Source organism: Spinacia oleracea, chromosome 3, assembly GCF_020520425.1.
Source record: "Spinacia oleracea cultivar Varoflay chromosome 3, BTI_SOV_V1, whole genome shotgun sequence".
Lineage (NCBI taxonomy): Eukaryota > Viridiplantae > Streptophyta > Magnoliopsida > Caryophyllales > Amaranthaceae > Spinacia > Spinacia oleracea.
The window spans coordinates 67,421,392-67,448,004 of NC_079489.1; the positions used below are offsets into that span (position 1 = coordinate 67,421,392).

Genomic DNA, 26,613 nt, shown 5'->3' on the forward strand with positions numbered 1-26,613 from the left:
AAATGTGGCACGGGTGTTACGTTTTCAGGCTAAGTTACCAAAGAAATTTTGGGGGAATGTATTTTAGCGACATGTTATTTGATAAATAGAATGCCAACTCCTTTGCTCAATAATAAAACGCCATATTAAATGTTGTTTGGTAATATTCCGTCGTATGAGTTGATTCGTGTTTTTGGATGTCTTTGTTACGCACATAATCAACGGAGTAAATGGGATAAATTTGATTCCCGGGGGTAGAAAATGTATTCTTATTGGATATCCGTTTGACAAGAAAGGGTGACAATTGTTTGATTTAGAAACACGAGAATTCTTTGTGTCGCGTGATGTTAAGTTTCATGAGAAGGTTTTCCCTTATACCCGAGGGTATGAGAGATGATGTTGTCAGAGTAATTGCTAATGAGGAACATGTGGTAGATTATGGGAGTGATGATGAGACAGTAGGAATAAGCGATAATGCACGAAACACAGGGGCATCAAGTGTGCCAGTAGAAGCGAGTGATGGAGAAGTGTTGCAGGAGGAGTTAGACGAGGTGTCGCATGAAGCGCACGCTGAAGTGCAGCAAGAGGCGCAGATCACAACGCATGCTTCGAGCCAGACAACAACTATTGGGCAGATGAGCAGCAATAGTGCAGGAAACATTATGTCTGGTAGTACGACGATAGGCTCGGGAAGTGAGGAGGAGTTGGGGCGAGGGAAGAGAGAAAAATACCCTTCCTTCAAACTTCGAGATTGTGTAATGCATACTATATGGAAAAATAAAGTTCCATCGCAAAGTTCATCCTTGACATCATCCTCCTCAGGTACTCCCTATCCTATAACATATTTTGTTAATTATGAAAGATTTTATGCGAAACATAGAAATTTTATTGCAGCTATTACAGAGGGAAGAACCCCAAAATCTTTTAAAGAGGCAATGAAATATGAAGCGTGGAGATAGGCTATGGGTGCAGAAATTGACGCACTTGAAGGGAAAGGGAAATGAGTCCTAGAAAAATTGCCTCCAGGAAAGAAAGCACTAGGGAGCAAGTGGGTGTATACGGAGAAAAGAGACGAGGATGGAAATTTAATCAGGAACAAGGCACGATTGGTGTGCTTAGGCAATCATCAGATAGAAGGTACATATTATAATGAAACTTTTTCTCCAGTTGCTAAAATGTCAACAGTGCGAACTTTCTTGGCTGTTGCAGCAGTGAAAAACTTGGAGGTGCATCAAATGGATGTACATAATGCTTTCTTACATGGTGATTTAGAGGAGGAAATTTATATGAAAATTCCACCTGGGTTTCATAAAGATAATACTGACATGGTTTGTAGAATGAAAAAATCATTGTATGGATTGAAACAGGCACCCCGGTGTTGTTTTGAAAAGTTATCCATTGCTTTGAAGAAGTATGGGTTTAAACAGTCATATTCTGATTACTCGCTATTCACCCTTTCGAAAGGAGAGTTACAGTTGAGCGTTCTAGTATATGTTGATGACATGCTTATTGCCGGAAATAATGTATTTGCATTAAATAGTTAAAGCATATATGAGTCAATGCTTTAAAATGAAGGATCTGGGTCATCTGAAATATTTTCTAGGATTGGAGGTTGCACGTAGCAAGAGTGGCTTTTATGTATGTCAGCGAAAATATGCTTTAGATATTATTTCCGAAACAGGTCTACTAGGTGCAAAACCCTCAGATTTTCCAATAGAACAAAATCATAAGCTAGCACTTGCAGAGGGAAAGGAAAGGGAAGATGTAGAGAAATACAGACGTCTCGTAGGCCGTCTAATTTACTTGGTCGTGACTAGGCCAGATTTGGCATATTCAGTTCACATTTTGTCGCAGTTTATACAGACACCAAAGGAAAAACATTGGGAGGCAGCATTAAGAGTAGTGCGATACTTAAAGAAGTGTCCGGGTCAAGGCATTCTTTTACGTTCTGATAGTGCTTTGCGATTAGACGGATAGTGTGACTCGGATTGGGCTAGTTGTCCTTTGACTCGTCGCTTGTTAACTGGATTGTTTGTATTACTCGGTCTTTCTTTGATTTCCTGGAAGACTAAGAAACAACATACAGTATCGCGCTCATCAGCAGAAGCAGAGTATCGTTTGATGGCAGCATTGACATGTGAGTTAAAGTGGTTAAAGCAACTACTTAGAGATTTGGGCGTGGAGGACAAGCAAGGTATGCGTGTGTTTTGTGATAGTCAGTCAGCACTTCACAATGCACATAATCCAGTTTTTCATGAAAGGACTAAACATATTGAGGGAGATTGTCATTTCATACGAGATGCAATCAAGGAAGGTGTTATTTGTCCTTCGTATGTGTCAACGAAGGTGCAATTAGCAGATATTTTTACAAAGGCGTTAGGAAAAGCGCAGTTAGAATTTTTTCTTGACAAGATGGGCATTCGAGACCTACATGCTCCACCTTGAGGGGGATGTTAAGCTATATTAGGAATATTAATATTATGTTAATATTAGGATTAACATAATATTAGTATTATCTTAAAATTAGGATTACCATATTATTAGTAGTATTATATCAATATATCTAAGAATTGTTAGGTTAAAAATAGTTAGGTATTGTAATATATATTCATTAATTTAATAAGAAGAAGGGTGGCTCTTTGCGTCATATATATTTGTCAGTATGGGATACTCCCTTGAGCCCAGTTAAGGGTCCCAAAGCCCAACAGACCAAAGGTCCAAACCATGAAACCTAACTTTGGTCCATGACCTAAATCTCACAAGCTCTATAAATACCCATTATAGGGCAACGTAAGACGGGGGATTCCTCCACTTTCTCACATTCTACTCTCTACTTTCTCTCTCTATATTATATACTGAATACTAATGTTGGGCGTCGGAGGGCCCGATCCTAGGAACCTCCCTCAGGTTCGTGGTTCACCTTGCAGGAACTTGCTCCACACTCAAGATCTGGAAACCCGATCACACCACCCGATTCCAATACTAGAACAATTGGCGCTAGAAGGGTAACAAGTGCATATGCAAAATAATATGCCAAATATGATAGAAGAACATGTGATATGTTACTTTTTTTAAACTATTGCTCACGCAATGAACTATACTTCATATGTTCCTTAATGTTCTTCCCACTTTCTGAACTGACGTTTCTTTTTGTTTTTCCCCATGTGAAATTTATTTCGCTTATGGAAAATAATTCTCCCCAAAATAACCTCGTCCTAAAATTCTAATTGTAACTCTATCTAGGGGTGTGCAAAAATTGGTCCGGACCGAAAAATGGACCGGACCGGACCGGACCGAAGGCAATCGGTCCGGTCTTCGGGTCGAGAAATATCACTTTCCGGTCTTCGGTCCGGTCCGGTCCGGTCCAAAACCCGATTTTGGACCGGTCCGATTATTCCTTAATAAAATATAGTATAACCTATTTAAAAATTAAATTCTCTCCTTTAATATGTTGTAAATGTTATTATATTGTGATATAATAGCTTCCAAGAAAGGCCTCAAACAAATAGTTTTTTATATATATTTTTTCTTTTTATCATAATTTTTATAAAAAATAAATAATATATAGAAATAGGTCTACAACCGGTCCAAATCGGCCCGGTCCGGATTTTGGACCGATTTTTTCGGTCCGGTCCGGGTTCCGTCCAAGCATAATCGGTCCGATCTTCGGGTCTTGAATTGCCATATTTTCGGTCTTCGGTCCGGGTGGTCCAGTCCGGTCCGGGTTTGGACCGATGAACACCCCTAACTCTATCCCACCTTTATTCCTCTAACCTACCCCACTTGCATTGTTTTTTAATATTTTCTCTCTCATTCAACTAATGCAAAAGTAAAATAATTTTTTTAATACTTTTTATTCATTTAATCATTGCAAGACTCTTATTTTCTTAATTTGCTCTCCTATTTCAGATGACGAGAACATTAAGGAATGGAATTAGTATCATATTTATTTGTTATATTGTCATGTTACTCCCTCCGTATTTAAATAAGAGATACACTTGGCCGGACACGGGTATTAACTATAAAGGAAGAATAGTTGAATGAAATAAAATAATAAAGCAAGTGGGGTTGGGGTAAATATTTTAATCAAGTAAAATAAGTGGAGACCATTAAATTTTGGAGGGGTGTGGGTGGGGGTTTATGAAATTAATTGTTTAATGTGGCAGTGGGTCATAAGGTAAATTAGATATATTATTTAATTAGATGGTGGAGTTGAAAAGTTACTAAAAATGGCAAGTGTATCTCCTTTTTAAATACGGTCGGAAATTGTAAGTATATCTTCTATTTAAATATGGAGGGAGTATAACTTTTATGTATTCATTTATGTGATTATTTTTTTTTTTGGTGTAAATGAGCCACAAGGGCGGGGATGAGAATCGATCCCAGAATCACCTGGAACCGGGATGGATGCTCTAACCAACTAAGCTATCCATCACTCTCCATTTATGTGATGTATATTGAGCATGTTGAACATGTGTCCAAAATCTAATTTGAGTTTCTTTCACGTGGTAGTCTTCACACTATATATAATATTTTCCTTCATAGTGCTTCTTTTATATGTCTTACTAACTTCTATTTTATTCTACTTAACTGATGTGATACACATGCAAACGTTTTTTTTAATGTAAAAAATTCGTTATAAAAAACTAGGACAAGTAATTTAGGACAGATTGAGTATTATTTTGAGCTTTTTGACGAGCCTACAATAGATCAAGCTTGGCTCGTTAAGATATTGATTCGAATCCCCGTTTGAACTTTGACTGAAAATATTAAATAGTTCACGAGCAGACTTGGCTCTATAATACCCCCATTTGTCAAATCATCTGATACAACAATTAGTTAATGAAACCATTCTAATTACCAAACATGACATTGATACCTTCATTCCTCCGTTTCCTCGTACTTGCATCACACCTGTTTGGCACGTCATTTGAGAAAATGATTAGATAAAATAAATACTCCAAAGACAAGTTAATTAAAAAGTACCTTAACAACCTACTAATAGTGTAATCCATCAGTTTCTTTATACTTACATCACACCTTTTTGACACAGGTTGGAGTGATTAGATAAGGCAAACAAACAAATTAATTAAGAAAAATAAACCTTAACAACCTAATCTTTTCTTCTTGTTCATGGTAAAATCATTTTAGTTAATACGTCTGCTTACTTTATCTAATCTCCTCCTTAAATTGTGTACTAAGAGTTATAAGTATAAAGAACGCCGAAACACATTTTTTATTGTCTCTTTCCTCTCTCATTATCCCCACCATTATTTCTTTATCCTTTCTCTTTCCATCTCTCACGCATCTCAAATTAATTATTTTGTTTCTCTCTCTCCATTATGAATCCAGTTTATTAGATTAAGTGGTTCATCTACTATCACACTTATATAATACAGAGTACAATATTAATATCTAAACACACTTATAAAACTATGTGCAAATGCAAGTGACATATCCATTCAGAAAATCTGGGAGTAAAAAAATGGAGAAAATATTATGAAAAGGTATACAAAGTATTTTATACTACGTACTTCGTGTAAGAGAAACTTCTATATTCATATACCATAATAGATGTCCGTATTGCAGTATTTCCCCATACGGCCATACCTTATTTGTTTATGGTCCTCACATGTCTCTTCTCACAAACTATTGAAGTATTTAATTTAACTAAAAACCAATTTATCTATATACTTGTTAATTTAGTATACCCAATTCTTAATAAAGTGAATAAAAAATCGTTCGAGTCAATCTAGCTTTTAGGAACTAAGGCATGTAGGTAATAAATCGCGCCACACAATAATACTCCATCCTTCCCTTTTCGTTCTTTACGTATTTGATGAATCATATTTATATAGGGTATTTTAGGCGCACTTAGGTTACATTTCTATGCATTCGGCTCATTTTAGTTGCATTTAGTGTCACATTTGCATAAGTTGTCGTCATCGTACTCTATTACTCCCCGTTTGTGTTTTCTTTAATATTTCAGGTGATTTTACGGTCATTTGGATGCTTTCGGAGTGTTCAGAGTTGATTTGGATGATGAATGGATGTGATGTTGACTCGGGGATCATTACATATCTCTGGGGATAATTTTGAGTCAACAACGTAGTTAAACGTTATTTTTCTAAGCATTAAAACGGACAAGAATTCACTTTTTGATCATATATCAAGTTCTACATATCGGAATGAGACGATTTTGATTGGGCTAGAAAGTAGGCTTAAAGAGCTTTCCAACGATAGGTCACACGTCCCTAAGGGAATTTTAGAACAAGAATTATGACATAAAAAAGGTGACTCGACTATCCGATGCGCCCACAGCCCACGACGATGGCACCGCTCTTCTCCTTGGGCTCGAAAACCAGCGACTGAGCAGCGGGCCCGCTGGTTTCTGCGCCCAACTGATTTCCTCGCGTGCTTTCATTTTCGTGATCGTCCAATTAAATCATAACTTATGCAGTTATTATTTCCTATATTGATTAGAATTTAGGAATCATATAAATACTTCAAGGGAATTAATTTATTTCCCGCATTATTTATTTTGCTTAGAATTCTCTTTCACGTTAGTTTTTTTTCTCTCTTCATTGTTGAACCCTATCCTTTTCCTTTCTTCAATTCGATCATCAATCTAGAGGTAATTTTATAATTGTTTTTCTTTAATTCATTACTATTGTTTTCGTTCCTTTGGTTATGAAATTCATGTTTATTATTTCTTTCATGTTTGATAATTTAATTATGAGCGAGTAGTCATTTTCTAGGGCTAAGTAAGGGAAGCCATTTTCATACCATGATTGTTGCATTAATGTTTGTTAATTTATAAATTATGCTTGATTAATTCCAATTGATTTGTTCTTAATTGTCGATTCATGTAATTGGCCAATATCATAGATTGATTATCTAGATAATAGGAATTAGAATCGAAATATCATATTTTTAGAGGCTTGGTGCAATTGGCTATTCTGATTATGCATATGTTGGACTGAAATTGTTAAGACCCGACCGTAGGATTAATATGGACTTTAATTATTCAGTCTAATTTATTCATTGTCGAATTGATTTGTGTTCTTGGATTGGTATAAGCATGGTGGATCGAACGTATGCCCTAGACCTTTAATTCATTGATAAATTATAAATTATATTATTGTTTTAGTTTCATTAGTTTATAAACTAAAATTTACACTTTGTTTATTGAAATAGTTTACAATAATTGGCAAAAACTAATAGAATTTGTTTCCATGTGGGATCAAACCGTATTTCTAAGTACCTGCTAATAACAGACACCATGCACTTGTGATATCACTTTTTAATTCATCAAGGTTTTGGCGCCGTTGCCGGGGAGATGGCTAGATTCTATTAGTTTTTGTTTGATTATTTGAACTGTTTTCATTGTCTCATTATAACTTTTAGTTCCAATTGAGGTAAATCTCACTGCGGTTTCTTCGTTTGTTGTTTATGCCCAGGTCTGCTAGAATGGGTACCTTGGTTCCTCCTGATCCCGATCTTGGAAAGACCCTCCAACAACTAAAAAAGCAACAGAAGAAGAAGCAGTCAGGTTCCCGAGACTCACAGACTCCACCAAGTCACACGATGTCTAATCCTTGAAATCATATGGGGTGCCTTCCTCGAGCAGTGTTCCGACTGGGCTTACAATGCCAACTATTGAGGAAATCAACTTTGAGATCAATCCCGCTCTAATCTCCATGGTATCCCAAAATCAATATGGTGGTCATCCATATGAGGAACCCACTAACCATCTGCAAAGGTTCAACCAATTGTGCGGTACCATCAAGCATCAAGGGGTCACTCAAGATCAATTGAAAGTTATGTTGTTTGGTTTTAGCCTTCGCGATAAGGCTCAGACATGGTTGAACGATGTTAAGGAGACAGAGTGGAGTGTTATTTCATAGGCCTTTCTAGAAGAGTTCTTTCCCCCATCCAAGACTGCTGAAATAAGACACAAGGTGACTACATTCACTCAAGAACCTGGTGAATCACTTAGAGAAGCATGGGATAGATTGCAACGGTCTTGTACGCATCACAACATTGAAAAAATAGTTCTTGGTTCAGATTTTCTACCATGGTTTGCAAGATGATACGAAGAACACAGTTGATTCAGGTTCTTGACAAAGAAGTGGATGCAGGTTATGATTTTCTTGCCGATTTAGCTGCCAATCATGACAACACCCCCATAACCACATCTAAGAAGGGCAAGATGGATGTCGATGCTTATTCTCTATTGTCCTCACAAGTGGCAGCCTTGAACCTGAAGATTGATTCTTTGAAGGCTCTTTAGTCTAGTACTCCCCCAATGAGTATCAATGATATGTCTAGTGTAGCTCCAGTGACGGCTTCTTATTGCAAAATATGTGGAATTCAAGGTCACTTTGTTCACGAGTGCTCTTATAGCTCGCAGGATACCACACAAATGGAGCAAGTGAATGCTTTTCAACATAGGCAACCCAATGACCCATGTTCCAACTCATATAATCCGGGTTGGAGGAATCATCCCAATTTCTCATATTGGAGCAAAAAAGTTCAGAATCCTCAACCCCAGCAACAATGGTCGTAGCCACAGTACCCTCCACCTCAGCCACATGTTTCTAGGCCTCTATTTCCACAAGGAAACTCACATAATTCTCCCCCGGGGTTTAATAGGCCCCCGCACCAAGGGTATCAACAACAACCTCCTCAGACCAATGCTACTCCAGAGCCTAACATGGGTGATCTTATAAGCTCATTGAAAATATGCAGAAGACCGCAGAGATAGCTCAAACGAACCATGATGAGAGCACCAAAGAGTTGAATAATCAGAATAGAATGTTGGAGAATCAAGTTGCTCAACTTACTGACACTCTATCTTAGAGGCAACCGGGTACACTTCCTGGGCAACCTACTCCGCCCCAAGGTCAGAATAGAGAAAGTGCCAATGCTATCACTCTTAAAAGTGGCACTAAATATGATAGACCCACGTTGCCTACTGATGATGCAACTCTTGCTAAGGAGAACACAGATGGACCAAAGAAAACAATTGGTGCAGAGCCTCAAATCCCGGTAGTTGATAATGCTAATGATGTTGGCGCAAATAAGAGGAAGGAGAAGATTTCTGATTCTCTCCCTATTGTGCCTAAGTTGCCATTCCCTCACCTGGTGCAGAAAACTAAGGTCGATCAACAACTTGGTAAGTTCTTGGAAATGGTCAAGAATCTTGAGGTAACGGTCCCTTTTACTGATTTGATATCTCAAGTTCCTGTTTATGCAAATTTTTTGAAAGAAATGATCACTAAGAAAATGGATTATGGTGGTGTAGAGAGAATCTCTCTAACTGAAGAGTGTAGTCCCATATTGAAAAATATGTCTCCACCCAAACTTAAGGACCCGGGTAGTTTTTCCATCCCCTGTCATGTAGGTGCATTGTTCATTGATAAAGCATTATGTGATTTAGGTGTAAGTGTGTCTGCCATGCCCCTTTCTGTAATAGGTTGAATATTGGAAAATTAAAATGCACAAAAATCACTTTGCAAATTGAAGATCGTTCTATAAGGTACCCTTTGGGTATTTTGGAGGATGTTCATGTCCTGGTGGGGAAATTCTACATTCCTGTTGATTTTGTGGTTCTAGATATGGAGGAGGATAGTCAAATCCCCATAATTTTGGGTAGGCCATTTTTTTATATTGCAAGTGCTGTCATTGATGTCAAGTCTGGATCTCTTACTTTGAGTGTTGGTGATGATACTGTTACTTTTAATCTAACCAATGTTGTGAAGTCTCCTATGCTTGAGAATACTTGTCGCAGGATTGATGTTGTAAAAGAGATTTCTCTAGACAACATCCCTAGAATGTTGTATGATGATCCATTGTTGGCGGTTCTTACTTTGGAAGCCCCAAAAGGAGAAGGAGACACTACTAGAAATGATAGCTTTAACGACAAATCAATACCGATGTAACAAAATATTGGTCGCTAAAATGGTTTAAATGGGAAATGTTTTACATAACCCTACGCGGGTCCTATTAATCAATTCAAACAAAATATCCGAGCGGATATTTCCAGATCTGCGTTGTCGTTAATAACAGAACGGTTCTTAAAGTTTCAGTGTTTCACCCAAAACTCAAAATTCTACAGGATGTTTGAAAAAACCCCTTTTCCATTCTTTTTCTCTTCACTTTCTTCTATAATTAGAGTTCTGGGGAGGTGTTACCACTTACCAAATTGCGATTTCTAGGTCACAATTTGAAAGAAATGAGGTAATTTTTTTGTACGAAGTATGAGAATTTTAATTTCTAGGGTTCCAATTGTTAAGTTAATTTATAGATTTGATGCACAATTTTTGTTTTCTCTAATTATTTCAATATTTCCTTTTAAAACTTCCTACTTATTGTCAATTCTACAGGGAAAAGGGTGTTTTGTGAGGTAGGTTTTCATAAAAATTGAGAATTTGTGATGCAATCGAAACCTACCCATCCTCCTGCTTTAACGAATTAGTATATGGCTCTAAATTTACCTCTTTGTATTTGTTATTCAGAAAATATTGGACTTTTCAATGCTATTTGATGGAATTTATGCTGATGAAACTTAAATTGCCCGAGGAAATCAGCAAGCGTAGAGGTGAGTTTTGGGGGCTATTGTGGCCTGATCATTTTTAATTCCAGTATTACCAGTTTACTACTTCACTACGAAATAAAGATGTATTTTCTTCTATTATTTATATTGATAACATACTCCTAGTGTAGTACTACTTTATTTATTAGATGTTTTTATTGATTCTTGGATCAATCATGAGTTCATGATACATTCATATGAACTACTGACATCTGCTACCACATTTTTTTAAACCAAGTAATCATTAGCTTTTATATATAAACTGAATATGTCGGCCAATACGTCCATGAAATGCATTGCCTTTGCAACTCTAATTTATATAACTTAACCAAGTACGTTCTGTTTGAGAGTTGAGGAGGAGAGGCTAGTGATTTCTGCTATGCCCGAATTCTTACTTTTTTAGTTGTGATCTGTCTCCTTTCTGTGCACTGTTGCTCATTCCTTACTTATATAAATAAATGCTTGCTACCATATGTTAATTGTAGCATTACTTTCTTGTTACACTCAATCAGCTATGAGCGATCCTCGTATCCCCTTACACAATTTTTTTTCCTCCAATTTTCTTGTTTACTTGTCCCCCTGAAGGTTAAATCATTCTTTAAATAAATTTTATTCAGGAAATGTATTATGTAGGGTCAATATATGATCGATCTTGTTTCTGATAGTAATCTTCTTTTTGGTTGGACTGCATGGGAACTGTTGTTTGCTATCGATACTAGGGAATAGTGGTTTCTCTACTGACTACAATTGACTTTTAAATTACATGTGCGGGCATGCTATCTTTGTGAGTGAAATCAAGTCATTGAGTGCCCTTATTCATGTTTTGGTAAGCTTCAGTTTCATGTGAACTATGATCACTTTTACGAAAAGTATTAAACATTTTGTATAAATACAACCTTCTTTGTTTTATTCATATGAATTTAACTAAATGTTACTTAGCTTGTATGATTTTCTTAAATGCTATAGGTCAATAATGCTTGCATTTTTGTTGAAGAGTTGAGGGTAATTACCGTTTTTGCTGGATAACGTTTTTAACAAAAGATTTGTAGGTGAGTGAACTTTAAGGCTTCTTAGCCTCTTTTATACGAACATGAACCGAGTATAGTTATCCATAAATGATGCCCAGCTCATCTTAAAATTTTTAAAGATTAAATATTCAGCGTTTTTTTCCCTTTAGTTTCGTCGTTAATGTTCGAAGTCGTTTATTAAATTATACGGAGTACCAAGCTCATCAAAACCTAAGAAATTTTTTCTCTCGCTTCTCAAATCCTTTGATGGCGGCGGTGGTCCTCTGAACATATTATTTTGGGAGCACAAATAACTGTTCACCTTCCTTTCTCATCTTAATCGATGACGACTCAAGCTCCGTAGGCATGGTTTTGGTGGTGGAATTCGCAATGGAGGTGACACTAGTGGTGGAATCGAAAGAGGTAGAGAATTTGGTGGTTGAATAGGTAGTGATGGAAGTTTCATTGATGAAATTTGCGGTGAGTTACTTTCTCTCAGTCAATTCGGTGGGGATACGCGACTGCCATAGTGGCACGACCCAAATTAGCACGACCAAGGTTAATTTCTGTATAAATCTCGCTCTATCCAAGCTACAATTTTAAAAGTTCTCGGACTGTTTTTGCTTCGTTTACTTGTATAATATTTCAGTAATTAATCCATTGCTATTCTGAAGAGTATAATTAGTTTTTGTGCTAGCTTCTTTATGGCGACTTATTGTTTAAAGGAATCGAAAGTTTTCTAATTGCTCAGGTACCATCTGATCTTTCTGGTTCTGAAAGACCTTGCTTACTCAAGGATACCAATAGAGATTCCCCTTTCCACTATGATGTTTATGGTAAACATGGGAATGTGCGTTGGAAATATTAAAAATGGATATGGGGTTGCTTTGCAATAAGCATAGTAATCGTGGCTTCTCCTTACTTTACGAAGTTGTAAAGTTAAGCAAATTAGCTTTAGATATGTTGAGATCCTCCCATTTTATAGCTTGCAACGGGTTCGAAGGCAACACTCCGTTCCACTTGGTTTCATTTTTTAATTGCTCAGGTACGCTTCATTTACCTTTTGTTTTAGCACAATTAATGTTTAATTTAGAGTTCTCCACTTAGATATACAAATCAACAGAAAAACACAATTGTAAAATGGACAGAATTTCTTATTATCATAACTGCAAATTATTTATCTATTTTCCTGGTTTAGTTTCTAAAGTAGTGGCACGCATTTAGAAAGCATTTTTTTTCTGATTCATATTGTTTAAGCAAACTCATTTGAAGGTTTCTCTATAGTCACACAATGTGGAGTTAATTGTTCAATGTGCTTAATTAATACCCTAGCCTACAGTTTATATGAACTTTGACCACATTCATGTTAATTCTGATTCTGCTCAAGAGTTCTCATACCCGGCTTGATTGAAACTGAGTGGAAGTATATTCAAGCCCTTACAACTAATCCATATTTTGAATATTGTTGCTAGATTTTCATTAAACTCGTTACTCATCGTTTGTAGGCTGCAAGTGTTGTATGTAATTATCTCCCAAGTAACATGCATATTCTTGAAACATTGGATTACGATCACAAAGTCAGCAAGCTTTATTTTGGTTCTAAAATCCCAACAAAGGTTTCTTAACACTACTATCACTTGTCATTGTTGTTTGTATATTTTGTGCCCATACCTCTCTTGGTGACTAATGCATTCTTCTCATATAATTTGCAAAGATAATATTGCCTTAATCTATATTAATTATGTTATACACTAAAATGAAACATAACTACCACATATCTAGTAAGAATCCTGCTCTTATTTTTATTCCACTACCTTCCTATGTAGTTTACTAGTTTACTTGTTTTTTTAATCCTCTTATATGTTTAGCAAGGAATTTCCTTAAAATGTAAGAGAACAGTTTTTTCTTTCAATTTTACATAGATCCCCTTTCTCTCTAGTTTCTTGAAATAGAACATCAGCTTTCGATCTGAATTATGGTGCAGTATGAGCTTCCATCATGATTATCTTAAAAATGATCACTTGGTTTAGGTGACTGGCCACTTAAACTAAGTTACTGAGAGTATATGTAGGGGAGGGAGGATTCCAACTCATTTTCCCGTTTTTGTGTGTGTGCATAAATAAGAACTTCTTCGAGCAAAAGTATGGAAAGAATTATTACAGTCATAGCTTAAATTCTGAATTCTTCTGTTCCAAAACTAAAATTTTATACAGAAAAAATATAAAATAATCTGTTTCTTTGAATTGGTGTTAGTCCCAGCAAGTAATAATTATAAAATTCCTTCACATGGTTGCCTTTTAGTGATTCCATTTTCTTGGAAGATACACACCAAGTGACATATATGGCCCTCGAAGAAATTGTAGTATTTAAAATCCTGATGTAGTTGTGAGAATTTGTAGTGAACATAGTCTTGTAGACGATGGACAGTTGGTGGTGGTATTGGCTGATTGTTTAATTTGTTAATAGATTGTTGTTCAGTTGTTGTCGTAAAATGAGATTTGAAAAGTTTCAGCTGGATGAGAGAAAGATGAGTCCATAGAGACTTAGAGACTAGGGAGAGAAAGGAATAGGGTTAACGAGATGGAGAATGAAAGTTTATCAAGCTTTTAACTTTGGGGAACGAAAATGAGAAAATGAGTTTAAGATAGTTTTATCGGTTTTTTCATAAAATGCCCCTGAGGTTTGCAATAATGCACCAAATACCCCCGCGCGTTTCAAAATACATAGTATACCCCTATTTATCCGTACTGTTCATTAAATACACCTTTACTTAACGGACGTTAGCCTGCCGTTAGTTGTGTTTTACCATTTTACCCTTAATTCGTATTTGGGACTATTAAGGATAAAAAACCCTAAAAAAATTCAAAAAATAAAATAAAAAATACACATCTTCTTCTCGTTCTCTCTCATCTCCCCTGTTCTTCTTCCTTGAATTCTACTCAAGCGCTACAAATTCTGGGTGTTCTTTGGGTGAATTCGCGACAAAAAGGGACATTTGACGCGATTTCGATCTCACCCCAATTCATCAATGGCAGATTCACCTCAAATTACTCAGAAACACAAGGAGAGGTATTTTTTCGTATTGTTTGGATATTTGACGCGATTTCGATCTCACCCACAAACTTTCTCTCTCCTCCACTCAACCAACACCACTTCTGATTTCATTCACTAATTTCTCCTTTAGAATCTTCAATCAAATAATTGTTGATTCTTGAATTCCCCAATTTCTAGGGTTCCAAAGCTTTTATTCGCAAAATTGAAGGATTTGCCCCAATTCAATTTTGTTGGGTTTTCGATTCCCTTGGTAATTTCTTTTGCAATTTTGGTGTTCCTCAAATATGGATTTCTTGAAGATTTTTGAGCATTTTCATGTTTGCAAGAATCCGAAAATTGGTGATAGATTCTTGATGTTTTTCTGCGTTCTTTGGTGTTTTTAATCGAAGGATTGGCCAAATTTTTATTGGTGGTTTCGTAGCAATTAGTGGGTTCATTGCTTGGAGCAAGGCAACCTCATTCCTAAGTCGGCAATGGATTTAATTGAAGTCTTGGTAAGGCCAAAATTCAGGGTGTATCAGTATCTGAAGTTTCACTTCAGAAGGCAAAAGCCCAAAAAGATGAGCGTATGTACTGCAACAATTGCAAAGCCTCAATTGTTCTGCATTACTAGTATCTCTGCGGCTGGAGTCTCAACATCTTTCTGATTTCAGGAACACTAGCTAGTAGCTAAGTAGAATTGCTTATCAGTTGAGGTCTGGTTTTATAACTCAAAGAGTTTCTTGTATGACTACCCCCGACGTTACTGGCTTACTGCTCACAATGACACACATTGTTCAAAGTTCAGTACCACAAAGGCTTATCCCTCTATTTAGCTTATGCCTCTCAATGGAACAGAAATTACACTACTATGAATATGAGTTACTATATGTTTTCAATTAAAAATATACAATTTCAATATTTTCTCAAAAAACGAACTGAATTTAACAAAAATGGAAATGGAGTGTAATACCCCTAATTTTTAAAACTCGATTAATTATGCTTAATGATTTGTACTTAGCTTAAAATCGTTTTTAATCCTAATTTTGATCTTTATTTTAATTAACGAAGTTTACTTCACTTGAATTTTTAATATTATTACACGATTTATTATTTTTCAGATTCCATGATTTAATTTCAAAGTTACGAGCTTAAGCTATTTATTTTAGTTATTTCGTTAATTATTTCGGATTTTTAATAATTTCGAAACGTTCTTATTCTATTCGAAAACTAATTTTTTTTTTTCGTTAACGATATTTTTATAAAAGATTATCTCGAAACTCAGTTTTAATTAAACATTTCTATTCTAATTAATTTCCTAAAAACAGAAACCAATTTTCAGAATTTTGGCCTAATCTTGTAAAATTACAAAAATGCCCTTGAAAGAGAAAAATTCCATTTCTCTTCTTCTTCCTCCTCTCCACGTATGTTCCCACTCCTTTCCTTGAATTCTGTCTACATTCATGCCTTGAAGACCAAGGACTTTTCCTTCCCATTCACTCTTCTTGACTATACAAATCAGTCATGGTACCAATTGGAATTCAACATCAGAAAATCAAAACCAATTTTCAATTCTAATTCTCCTCTCTGTTTCGAACCATCACCACCAAGCTTCCCTCCTTCCTTTCACGGCACCACCGTGCTGCAACCACCCAACCACGCAGCCCCACTCACAGCCACCCTCCATCTCCTCTGTGCGCAGGCCACCACCACCGCACTCACCCCACCGTCCCCTGTTTCCCCTCTCTCGCAACTCCCCTGCCTCTCCCTCTTTTCTCTTCGCTGTACCACACCCGCAACCACCAGCGTCGCACCACCACTCCCAGCCATCCTCTCCACTATGTGAACCCACCTTCGTCCCCAATAACCGTCGCGCCGCCGCCCAGAACCAAAAATAAATACTCCCCTGTAATTCCCGTGTTTTGCGCAAACTCACCCCTTCCTCGTTGCTTCTCCGCCGTGAACCACCCACCCCCACCGCCGCCTCACCGGCGCGGTTCCGCGCTGATGCGCCGCCCATAAATCCGGCCGCCACCCAACCTCCTTCTTCCTTCCCCTCTCCTCCCTCGTGCCCCTCCCCTGTTTCCCCTGCTCGTGCCTCCCCTTTCCAGAAATCCAAATAAATCAAGTTTCAATTTGAAACTTGATTTATTCTCCCAAGCCCAACTTGAATTGGCCCATTTTAATTGTTTGGACTTTTGGGTTTAATTATCGATTTTACTAGAAATAAGTTACTATCTTTATTTATCAAATATGGAATTTAAATAATATTTTCGTTAATTAATGAAATTAAATAATATTCATGTAAATCGATTTATGAAATTTTGATTGAAATTTTGTTTAATAATATTTTCAAGAAATTATAAACATTCATATTTTTTTTATTAAATTCATCATTTCAATATTCACCATTTATAAAATTATTATTTATGAATTTATCAATCTAATTGTTTTACGAAAATAAATAGTTACTAAAACATTTCAATAAAATAAATTATTAATAATGATTTAAAATATAATTGGACAGATTTTTGGGAATAAATAATATTTCATTAATTCCGAAATTATAAAATACATATTCATTATTTTAAAATCGTATTAGTTTTAAAGAAATTTATCGTTTTAGTAATGTATTCAATAATTTGATACTTTGAAAGAAATCGGACTCGGAGCTCAGGACGAATGAACCAAGGAAAAAGACCTGTCAAATCGTGGAATTGAGGTAACGGTTATTGCTAGTACCCGCATTCCCTTCGAAATGTATTTATGAATGATGTTATGAATGATTGATGTTTTATAATGATGTTTTATGAATTGCGGGATTACAAGTATGATTTGATTGAATTGTTTTACGATAATGCAACTTTATGCAAAGTATTGATTTAATGAATTATTATTATTCCTGAAAGAAATGATTTTATGAAATAACGAGATCTAATGGTTTATTGAACCACCCTGAATGATTGAGATTTTTCCTGATTAATGTTCGATTAAAAGAAATGTAAACATGATAAATAAAAGTGTAAGAACTGGTCAAGTTCCCCTGATATGGAGCCCATGCTCCCCCTGATAAGAAGCACTGGTTTCCCCTGATATGGAACCAAGGTTCCCCCTGATAAGAAGCACTGGCTTCCCCTGATATGGAACCAAGGTTCCCCCTGATAAGAAGCACTGGCTTCCCCTGATATGGAACCAAGGTTCCCCTTGAAATGAAGCACTGGCTTCCCCTGTTATGGAGCATTGACTCCCCCTGTTATGAAGCACTGGCTTCCCCTGTTCGTAGGAGACGTCCTACCATGTTTTCCTGTAAAGTCCCGACGACCAGAATAATACTGTTAAAAGGAAAAAGATTAATGAAATGACGTTCCTGAAATAACGTTCCTGAAATAATGTTCCTGAAACGATGTTCCTGAAACGATGTTCCTGAAATTAATGTTTCTGAAATGATGTTTTTGATATGATGCTTTTGAAATGATGATTTATTAAATGTTTTACTATATTCTATTCTCCCTGTGTTATTAAATAAAATGAATTGAAATGATGTTACGATGCTAGGGTAACTCGTTACTGAGTCTTCGGCTCACCGTTTTGTTTTCTGTTTTAGGTACTGCTGGGGACCACGGAAACGAGTAGTGGCGAGGATTTCACTATTACAAAGTTCACCTAAGTTAATGTTAAGGTGTAACAAGTTTAAGTAAGGACTATTATCTTAATTTTGGAGTTTAATAGCTTATGATTGATGGTTGCCTTGTAATTCCCAAAAGGGAGATTACGGCAGTAATGTCCCGACCGAATTAGGTTAATTCCGCTGCTAAGTATGCCTTAATAAGTGGTTTAGAGGTCGGGGCGTTACAGTTTGGTATTCAGAGCCAAGGTTCTGGACCATAAATGCTAAACCTTATGGGTTTCGCACGAAATAGAATTCATTAGGCATTAAGCAAAGAGTTTTAAGGAACGAGTTAAAAAGAATATGTTAAAATAAAGTCAAGTTAAAATAAAATGAGTGAGAGCGTAGGAACGCACGGGATTAAAGGGATTTATTCTCATGTTATTTATGTTTTCCTGATTGAATATGTTATGCGAAATATCGATTATCGGGGTTACGAACGATGCCGCGAACGAAGCTCACAACAAGCGCAATATTCACGATGACGTCGTCCACAATGATGTTTTCCATGATGATTCTTGTGGCGACCAATTTATAGAAGACCACGAGGAGATGATGAAACGATTAGGAACTGCAAGTACGATGTCAACTTAATCGGTCAAATATTCTCGAAAAACGAAATCGAACGAAAATGCATCACTATTTGAGAAAATTCCACCCTGGAATCCACCAATCTATGACGGCAAGCCAATTCGATGGAATTTGAAGATTGGACCAACAAGATGGATCAACTATTGGAGACTTTGCAATGCCCCGACGAATAAGAAAATAATGTCGTGTAGGAACGAATACGTGGAGGGAAAGAGCATTTCGTCAACCTCGGCCAATCATGAACGAAACAACAACAATTCTAGGGTTAATCATAATCCAACACGATCACGACATATGCGAGAGCTTACATGATGAAAGACGAAGATTACGACAAAGCTGATATTATTTTAACCGAACTTCCCTTGATTTCATATTTATCGTCACATGTCATAAGTTTTCTGCCCTAGACAGACAACGCAAAGTTTAAACATTACTGTTTTCTTGGAAGAAGTTAAGGTAAGCACGGCTCGAACTCAAGATTTTGTGGATATGAATCGTTTTGAGGAATTTTTATGGTTATGAAATTTTTAAGGATAGTATAAATGTTAAGAGTACCAAGCGAGCATAAGGTTGTATTTCATAAGTGGTGGACCACTAATTAAGTTGAGATTATTCGAAGTTTAAAGTGTACAAATTGTGAATGAAATTGATTCTAGAGTTATCTTCCGTGTTACCCATGATGAATATTTTGGTGTTTATAAGTACACAAGTCTAATATCTGAAAAAGGATTGATATGCCTCTATTAAGGAAGCTAAGAAGTTATGCATGAATGTTATGAACCCCATGAGTTATGGTAAAAGACCCGTTTGAGTTGAGACATGAATAAGATCTTGAGGATTTTATCAAAAGGAGTTATCAAGAATTAGTTATCAAAAGATTGAATAATAGAGTATCGAAAGAGCATGAGTTTGTATTTCCTAAGTGGCTAATCAACAATTAAATTGAGCTGAGGTTTAAAGTATTGAAGTTATGATTGAAATCGATTCTTAGTTTACCTTTCTGCATCATTTGTAAGGTTTATTTTTATGTATTTATCTGAAAGGATGCTTGATTATCTCCATAAAGAAAGCTAAGCGAGAGAATTTAAGGTTTTGCAAAATGTTATGTGGAAAAAAAAATGATTTATGGTGATCGAAAAGATGAAATTGAGTTTGCATATAAAGCTTTGAGGAACTTACCAAAATAAGTTATCGAGAATTAGTCTGTCTATAAGGTTGATGATATCAAATGAATGTTATGAAGTTCGAAAAGAATTATGAATGACTGAGGAATGCAATGGAGTTAAGAAAAGAAATCGACGAAATGACATGTCTGTAAATCCAGGTAGTCTGAACTAAGTTACTGGAACCTAGATTGTTCTGATAAGGGCACGTGTGATGGCTTAGAATTATCCGCCAAAACCCAAGGTTTGTCGACTTAAAATACTAAGGATAAGTAACGAAGTCGTACGTCTAATGATGTAGTTCCTGTCACGTGGTTGGACTCAAACCCCCGCAACGAACGTAGTCAACGAAGTTGTTTGACGTAGAAGAAAAGATCGGAAATTGAAATCGAAACGAATCGAATAACGAAAGTCAACGATAAGTTTCCTGCAACAAAGAAGCCCAATGGAAAATGAAAGCGAAATATCTCTAATTATTCGCCCACGAACGATATGATGTATGAATTACTATGTTTTCTATGAATGATTATGTTATGGTCAACCATGCTCGTCTGTTAGATGTAATGCTTATGCTTATGTTGAATTTGAAATGTTCACATGAATTATGTCTCTATGATATAATTATGTTATGCTGACATGATTGTACTGGTGATCTAATTGTTATACATGGATGCCGTCTCCGATGGAAGTTCTCCTGAGCTCAGAGTACGAGATTGATATAATAAATTACTTTTACAAATTATTCGAGTAATGCAATTGATAGATAAATGTTTATTTTCTTTATATATACATATATTTTCAGAATTATAATTTTGCATGAAATGTTACTTTTTTTGGTGTAAAATATTTTCAAACAAGATATCACAAGTAAAATGGGGGTCTAGTCTAAGCTAATAATTTGCCCCTTTTACGTTCTTTGCTCCTCGGTCCTATTCTATAAAACAAAGTGGAGATACGAAAGATGATGGCGGAATATAATTGACCTTAATGACGATTAAGGATCAAGATATGATTTTGCCCCTTTTGTGTTCTCTACTCTTCGTTTCCAGGTCCCGGGTTGAAGCGGAGTCCTAAAAGATGATGGCGGAATGAAAGCTAGACATTGTCGGAATTGGAATGAAATTGTGAGATCTTGGTTTTAAAATAAATATCATACTTTTAATCGAATGTTTTTGGTTTTCAACAATCATTTTATACGTCTAATTTTCAAGTTTCGAGGACGAAACTTTTTCTAAGGGGGTAAGAATGTAATACCCCGAATTTTTAAAACTCGATTAATTATGCTTAATGATTTGTACTTAGCTTAAAATCGTTTTTAATCCTAATTTTGATCTTTATTTTAATTAACGAAGTTTACTTCACTTGAATTTTTAATATTATTACACGATTTATTATTTTTCAGATTCCATGATTTAATTTCAAAGTTACGAGCTTAAGCTATTTATTTTAGTTATTTCGTTAATTATTTCGGATTTTTAATAATTTCGAAACGTTCTTATTCTATTCGAAAACTAAATTTTTTTTTTTTTCGTTAACGATATTTTTATAAAAGATTATCTCGAAACTCAGTTTTAATTAAACATTTCTATTCTAATTAATTTCCTAAAAACAGAAACCAATTTTCAGAATTTTGGCCTAATCTTGTGAAATTACAAAAATGCCCTTGAAAGAGAAAAATTCCATTTCTCTTCTTCTTCCTCCTCTCCACGTATGTTCCCACTCCTTTCCTTGAATTCTGTCTACATTCATGCCTTGAAGACCAAGGACTTTTCCTTCCCATTCACTCTTCTTGACTATACAAATCAGTCATGGTACCAATTGGAATTCAACATCAGAAAATCAAAACCAATTTTCAATTCTAATTCTCCTCTCTGTTTCGAACCATCACCACCAAGCTTCCCTCCTTCCTTTCACGGCACCACCGTGCTGCAACCACCCAACCACGCAGCCCCACTCACAGCCACCCTCCATCTCCTCTGTGCGCAGGCCACCACCACCGCACTCACCCCACCGTCCCCTGTTTCCCCTCTCTCGCAACTCCCCTGCCTCTCCCTCTTTTCTCTTCGCTGTACCACACCCGCAACCACCAGCGTCGCACCACCACTCCCAGCCATCCTCTCCACTATGTGAACCCACCTCCGTCCCCAATAACCGTCGCGCCGCCGCCCAGAACCAAAAATAAATACTCCCCTGTAATTCCCGTGTTTTGCGCAAACTCACCCCTTCCTCGCTGCTTCTCCGCCGTGAACCACCCACCCCCACCGCCGCCTCACCGGCGCGGTTCCGCGCTGATGCGCCGCCCATAAATCCGGCCGCCACCCAACCTCCTTCTTCCTTCCCCTCTCCTCCCTCGTGCCCCTCCCCTGTTTCCCCTGCTCGTGCCTCCCCTTTCCAGAAATCCAAATAAATCAAGTTTCAATTTGAAACTTGATTTATTCTCCCAAGCCCAACTTGAATTGGCCCATTTTAATTGTTTGGACTTTTGGGTTTAATTATCGATTTTACTAGAAATAAGTTACTATCTTTATTTATCAAATATGGAATTTAAATAATATTTTCGTTAATTAATGAAATTAAATAATATTCATGTAAATCGATTTATGAAATTTTGATTGAAATTTCGTTTAATAATATTTTCAAGAAATTATAAACATTCATATTTTTTTTATTAAATTCATCATTTCAATATTCACCATTTATAAAATTATTATTTATGAATTTATCAATCTAATTGTTTTACGAAAATAAATAGTTACTAAAACATTTCAATAAAATAAATTATTAATAATGATTTAAAATATAATTGGACAGATTTTTGGGAATAAATAATATTTCATTAATTCCGAAATTATAAAATACATATTCATTATTTTAAAATCGTATTAGTTTTAAAGAAATTTATCGTTTTAGTAATGTATTCAATAATTTGATACTTTGAAAGAAATCGGACTCGGAGCTCAGGACGAATGAACCAAGGAAAAAGGCCTGTCAAATCGTGGAATTGAGGTAACGGTTATTGCTAGTACCCGCATTCCCTTCGAAATGTATTTATGAATGATGTTATGAATGATTGATGTTTTATAATGATGTTTTATGAATTGCGGGATTACAAGTATGATTTGATTGAATTGTTTTACGATAATGCAGCTTTATGCAAAGTATTGATTTAATGAATTATTATTATTCCTGAAAGAAATGATTTTATGAAATAACGAGATCTAATGGTTTATTGAACCACCCTGAATGATTGCGATTTTTCCTGATTAATGTTCGATTAAAAGAAATGTAAACATGATAAATAAAAGTGTAAGAACTGGTCAAGTTCCCCTGATATGGAGCCCATGCTCCCCCTGATAAGAAGCACTGGCTTCCCCTGATATGGAACCAAGGTTCCCCCTGATAAGAAGCACTGGCTTCCCCTGATATGGAACCAAGGTTCCCCCTGATAAGAAGCACTGGCTTCCCCTGATATGGAACCAAGGTTCCCCCTGAAATGAAGCACTGGCTTCCCCTGTTATGGAGCATTGACTCCCCCTGTTATGAAGCACTGGCTTCCCCTGTTCGTAGGAGACGTCCTACCATGTTTTCCTGTAAAGTCCCGACGACCAGAATAATACTGTTAAAAGGAAAAAGATTAATGAAATGACGTTCCTGAAATAACGTTCCTGAAATAACGTTCCTGAAATAATGTTCCTGAAACGATGTTCCTGAAACGATGTTCCTGAAATTAATGTTTCTGAAATGATGTTTTTGATATGATGCTTTTGAAATGATGATTTATTAAATGTTTTACTATATTCTATTCTCCCTGTGTTATTAAATAAAATGAATTGAAATGATGTTACGATGCTAGGGTAACTCGTTACTGAGTCTTCGGCTCACCGTTTTGTTTTCTGTTTTAGGTACTGCTGGGGACCACGGAAACGAGTAGTGGCGAGGATTTCACTATTACAAAGTTCACCTAAGTTAATGTTAAGGTGTAACAAGTTTAAGTAAGGACTATTATCTTAATTTTGGAGTTTAATAGCTTATGATTGATGGTTGCCTTGTAATTCCCAAAAGGGAGATTACGGCAGTAATGTCCCGACCGAATTAGGTTAATTCCGCTGCTAAGTATGCCTTAATAAGTGGTTTAGAGGTCGGGGCGTTACATGGAGTATGTAATTAAATTTCTTAATAGTAGTGGGAGAGTTATTTGGTTTGCATCACTCAACAGTCTCCCAAGTTACTTGGCGTTTTGTGGAGCCTATGGAGAAGAGATGACTACACCACCTTCATTGGCCTGCCTCTGATGAAGAAATGACATAAATGAAGTCAAAGTTTGAGAAAATCCGAGGATTCCCAAACTGTTGTGGGACAATTGATACTACTCATGGTTTCTTCTACATTGCATTTTAGTTTCTCAAGAATCATATTATACCATTTTCATATTCTATGTCCGTTTGATCTTTAATACAGAGTACTTGTTTAAAAGCTGTTTGGGTATTTGGTGCAATTTTTTTTATAAATAGGTGTATACTATGCAAAAAGTTTATAAATAGGTATATATGGTGAATTATAAACATGACTTAACGGAGGACTAACGGAAAGTCATAATAGGGGTATTTGGTGAACAGTACGGAAAAAATAGGGGTATTGTATGAATTTTGAAACGCGCGGGGGTATTTGGTGCATTATTGCAAACCTCGGGGGCATTTCATGAAAAAACCGTAGTTTTATCCAAAAGAGTCCGATAGACTTAAATGTTCAGGTGTCTGTAATCTGAGTGGTTTTCCATGAATATGTGATTTCTTGAAGTCTCTTTTCAATGTTTTTACATCTTTTGAATGAAAATATACGAAGTAGGAAAAGTGAGAGGTGCCTTGTTGGGGTGCGGGATTTTGGCGCTTGGTCTGGGGGTAAAATTTTGAAAATTTTGATTATGGAAGCTGCAACATTTCAAAGGAAAATTGCAAGATTTTTGTCACTGTTATGATGAAGGGTAGTGTTCTTTTAGATTCTGAGTTCTGCTTGTTTTGCATACTTCATTCGAACATGGTTATAACAGCTGATCCCAAGGTCGTATTTTTCTTTATATCCGACGTTGCTCCTTTAATTTTCTCTCTAGAGAGGACCAGGTTGTGTTCAGCAGAAAGGGAACTAGGTTCAGATTCAGTTCTTACACATTGTCAAAATAGAATCTATCAAAACAGAATATTGTTGGATCTTGAAACTTAACTTGGAGTATAGAACTTTGACAATTGGCCTTAATTTAGAACCACCCGTGTATGATACTAATTGAGATGGTTATATATGTTGTAGGAGGAAATTCAGAAAACAATGGAAGAAGAACCAACACTTACCTATGTACAGGTACTTTTTCTTCATTTATATATTTTGGGTTTTATTTTTACTTTCCCATGCCATGATGTTTAACTTTTTTGCTTCTTTATATAGGTAGCACAAAAGGTGTTAAAGTCGAAGTCTCTTGATCGGGTTTTGGGTTTTTGAGGAGGAATAACACTTAAAGAAATACCAGGACCACAACCTAGTAGGGTGGAACTTCAATCTAAGTTGAATGAGGTAGACAAACAAAATCATGTTCTTACCAATCGCGTGGATACGGTACAAGAAGAAAACAATGGTCTTAAGAGTCGCATGAGGTCAGTTGAAGATGGGCTTAATGAGCTTAAAGCATTTAAAGAAGCGTTCTTACAATGCTTTTCAAGAGATGACACTCCAAGACGGAACACTTCAACTAGTTAGATTTTTATTTTGTTCTTTTAGATTGAACAAAAATTACTTATCTTTTAGGCTTTTAGAATTTAAAGACAAGGGGATGTGATTTTTTATTTCACATAACTTGAAATTCTATTGTCAAAAATCTTTTGAGTAATGAGTTTTTCAATTGTTTCACAGGAAAAAATGTAGGTGCTTCGAAAAGCGAAAATAATATTATTATGATTGCAATATTAATGACAAAATAGTTGGTCGTTATTGCCAAAATTCAACCGTTGGGAAGGACATTTTACAAGGGATTTTTTGGTCGTTATTGCTTAATTGATCCTCGCGTATAATTATTTAACGACGAATGACAGTTTCGTCGTTAAGCATTAACGACGGATTATCGATTCGTCGTTAACTTTTAACGATGAAATTTAAACTTCGTCGTTAATAATTAACGACGGATTATGATTTCGTCGTTAATTGTTAACGACGAAACAGTAATCCGTCGTTAATTGTTAACAACGAACCGATAATCCGTCGTTAATGCTTAACGACGAAACAATAATTCGTCGTTAATGAAAGTTAAATATTAACGACGAACGTTGTCGTTAAAGGCAATAACGACGGAACATGTTACAACGAACATCATTACCGTCGTTAAAGGTTTTAACGACGGAAATTGAGGCTTTTAACGACGAAATTGTTCGTCGTTAAATGTCCTTTTTCTAGTAGTGAGATAGCGAGATTGATTCCTTGATCTTGGATTCAGATGGAATTAAAGTTGAGAAGGTTGATGGTTTTGAGGTATTCGAAACTGTTTGCTCTACTTCCGAGCCACATGTAACAAAGGTAGAACTAAAACCATTACCA

At 36.1% G+C, this 26,613-nt stretch overlaps 1 protein-coding gene and 1 long non-coding RNA gene across 2 annotated transcripts; both read left to right on the forward strand.

The window, feature by feature from the left end:
- The first annotated feature begins 8,287 nt into the window (after positions 1–8,287).
- Positions 8,288–9,923, forward strand: LOC130469755 (uncharacterized). The gene is made up of 3 exons (XM_056839213.1): positions 8,288–8,413; positions 8,842–9,450; positions 9,543–9,923. Exons 1-3 carry the CDS (start codon positions 8,288–8,290, stop codon positions 9,921–9,923), a joined length of 1,116 nt encoding a protein of 371 aa, XP_056695191.1.
- Positions 9,924–11,661: 1,738 nt separating this feature from the next.
- On the forward strand, positions 11,662–25,958 carry LOC130470377 (uncharacterized). Its single transcript, XR_008930586.1, has 4 exons — positions 11,662–12,141; positions 12,335–12,628; positions 25,339–25,389; positions 25,474–25,958. It is a non-coding gene; the product is annotated as an uncharacterized lncRNA (long non-coding RNA).
- Positions 25,959–26,613: the final 655 nt, after the last annotated feature.

Coding starts and splice junctions, on each gene's coding strand:
- LOC130469755 (XM_056839213.1), top strand. CDS start 8,288: ATGAGTATCAATGATATGTCTAGTGTAGCTCCAGTGACGGCTTCTTAT. Junction 8,414..8,841: donor ATACCACACAAATGGAGCAA/GTGAATGCTTTT, acceptor ACTCTATCTTAG/AGGCAACCGGGTACACTTCC. Junction 9,451..9,542: donor TGTCTGCCATGCCCCTTTCT/GTAATAGGTTGA, acceptor GGTATTTTGGAG/GATGTTCATGTCCTGGTGGG.